Genomic DNA, 2,232 nt, shown 5'->3' with positions numbered 1-2,232 from the left:
GGTGGTGGTGTGTGTGGTTGTGCCTGGGGTAGAGCACAGGTTAGGAGTGGGAGGAAGAGGAGGAGTAGGAGTAGCAGTATCACAGCACAGGACGCTGATCTCGTAGTTGAGACAGAAGGGCATGGGGATGGGCCCACCTATTTTCTGATCTGAGTTTTTGCACACCAGCCCAACAGACTTGTCACAAATCACCTTCTGTCCAAGCTGATCAATTGGGATGTTGGGATACATCACAGCTCTGCAGGAGATGTTAAGTACCTTCTCTGGTGCACAGAGATTTTCGATCCTTTCTACCTCTTCACCTGTTGGAGTAAAGGGGGCTTTTCCAGTATCCTTCCAAGGAGTCCACTGGCAGCCATCATCATCATCACCAGCAGTAGTACCAGCAGTAGTAACAACGCATGTAGTGGGTATTGGCGTAGTGGTGGATGCGGTAGTCGAGGTTGTTGAAGTGGTAGGCAAGGAGGTTGGAGATGTGGTAGCCGAGGTACTTGGTGAAGTAGTTGGTGAAGTTGTTGGTGAACTGGTTGGTGAAGTGGTAGGTGATGTCGTTGGTGGAGTGGTAGGTGACGTCGTTGATGGAGTGGTGGGTGACGTTGTTGGTGGAGTGGTAGGTGACGTCGTTGATGGAGTGGTTGGTGACGTCGTTGATGGAGTGGTGGGTGAGGTTGTTGATGGAGTGGTGGGTGAGGTCCTTGGTGAAGTGGTAGGTGACGTTGATACAGTGGTACTTGTGGATGGTGTTGATGAGGGACACGGTGGGTCCATTGGCATGCAACAATTGACTCGAATCTCATAGTCATAACAAAGTTCAAATGGTCCGTTTCCAAACTGGTCTTCGTTATTGCAAATCAATCCATCTATGACATTACACTGCACCTTCTGGCGCAGATCCTCCAAGCTGAGATGGGGATCTGCGGCTGACCTACATTCAATGTCTTCAGGAGCACTGCAGACACTATCAAAGGTCTCTCGATCACCGCCATCACTGCCACTGCCAGGGTGGTCCTGGTTGATCCAGTCAGACCAGAAGCAGCACACATCTAGGAAGCCAAATTACATACTGGTCATTCACGCTTGGGGAGACACCTTGAGGGAGGCTGGGGTGATTCAGAGTCCTCAGTGACCTATGTGGCCATCCCCCCATATAGCTGCCAGCCCTCCCCATCGTCAAAGGACCATTTGTAGAGTGAAGAGTCCAGAATGGACCTACTTCCTCCTTTCCTGCTGCAGCTGAAAGACTGAGGCCCAGAGGGAAAGGGCCACCCGAGGCCCCTCTCCGGATGGAACGCACCCTGATCTTGGAGCCCCAGACCAGCACTCCATCCTCAGCAAACTTTGAATCTTTGTGGGAAAAAAGTGACGAGAGCTACCCGTGTCCATGAGGAAGAGCGTGTCAGCAGCTTAGGCTCTCCTCCTGACCAATAACACGGCCATGCTCACAGGTCAGGTCCCACCTCTGTGTCTGTGGACTCGGCAAACAGTGAATAAATGCATCCACAAGTAGACGGGCCCAGCCTGTCCTCACATCTGCTTCTGGGGGAAGCCCAGGGGAGACTGAGTTTCCTCTTCTTGACCCTACGTAAGGCAACGCGTTGCCAGCATCACTTACGAGGAGTTGTTGGTGGAGCTGCAATAAAGGAAGGTGGGGAAAAGTTTATTATTACTTCGTTCAAGACTTTTGCATTTTTTCTCCTGGGATTAAAGGTATGTGCCACGATGTCTGCCCTCCCCCGAATCTTTTTAAGGCGTGATCTTTCTATGTAGCCCTAGCTAATCTGGAACTCTCTATGTTAACCAGGCTGATATCAAACTTTTGGCAATCCTCCTGTCTCTGCCTCCCAAGTGCTGGGCTGTAAGGGTGAGTCACCATGCTCAGCTTTCAGTGTGTGTGTGTGTGTGTGTGTGTGTGTGTGTGTGTGTGTGTGTGTACACAGGTGCATGGGTGTATGCAAATGTGTGTCTACATGTGTGGGGGTACCTGTGGAGAACAGAGAGCAACCTCCAGTGTCATCCTTAAAGAATGTCATCCATCAGTTGTGGTGGTGCATACCTTTAGTTCCAGAACTCAGAAGGCAAAGGCAGGTGGATCTTTATGAGATCAAGGCCAGCCTGGTCTACACAGTGAGTTCCAGGAGAGCTGGGGCTATAGGGGAGACTCTTTCTAACTGCTTCCACCCCCACAAAAAAAGAATGCCATCCACCTCCTTTCAGACAAGGTAACTTATTGGC

The 2,232-nt window shown here is 50.9% G+C and overlaps 1 protein-coding gene across 1 annotated transcript in view; it reads right to left on the bottom strand.

Annotated features, from left to right (window-relative positions):
• The window catches only part of LOC103729532 (histidine-rich glycoprotein-like), a gene marked incomplete at both ends in the record, with an annotated part of 5,403 nt that extends 4,360 nt beyond the window's left edge, over window positions 1-1,043 (bottom strand). Inside the window, 2 exons of the mRNA XM_008827614.1 lie at window positions 384-792; window positions 930-1,043. Coding sequence (XP_008825836.1) covers window positions 384-792; window positions 930-1,043 — 523 coding nt within the window. The remainder of the gene's footprint in view (window positions 1-383; window positions 793-929) is intronic.
• Between the last annotated feature and the right edge of the window lie 1,189 nt (window positions 1,044-2,232).

The sequence above is a fragment of the Nannospalax galili genome, unplaced genomic scaffold (assembly GCF_000622305.1).
Source record: "Nannospalax galili isolate Female #2095 unplaced genomic scaffold, S.galili_v1.0 scaffold2731, whole genome shotgun sequence".
In the NCBI taxonomy this organism is placed as follows: domain Eukaryota; kingdom Metazoa; phylum Chordata; class Mammalia; order Rodentia; family Spalacidae; genus Nannospalax; species Nannospalax galili.
The sequence above is the reverse complement of the archived record's forward strand: the minus strand, read 5'-3'. Positions and strand labels throughout refer to the sequence as shown.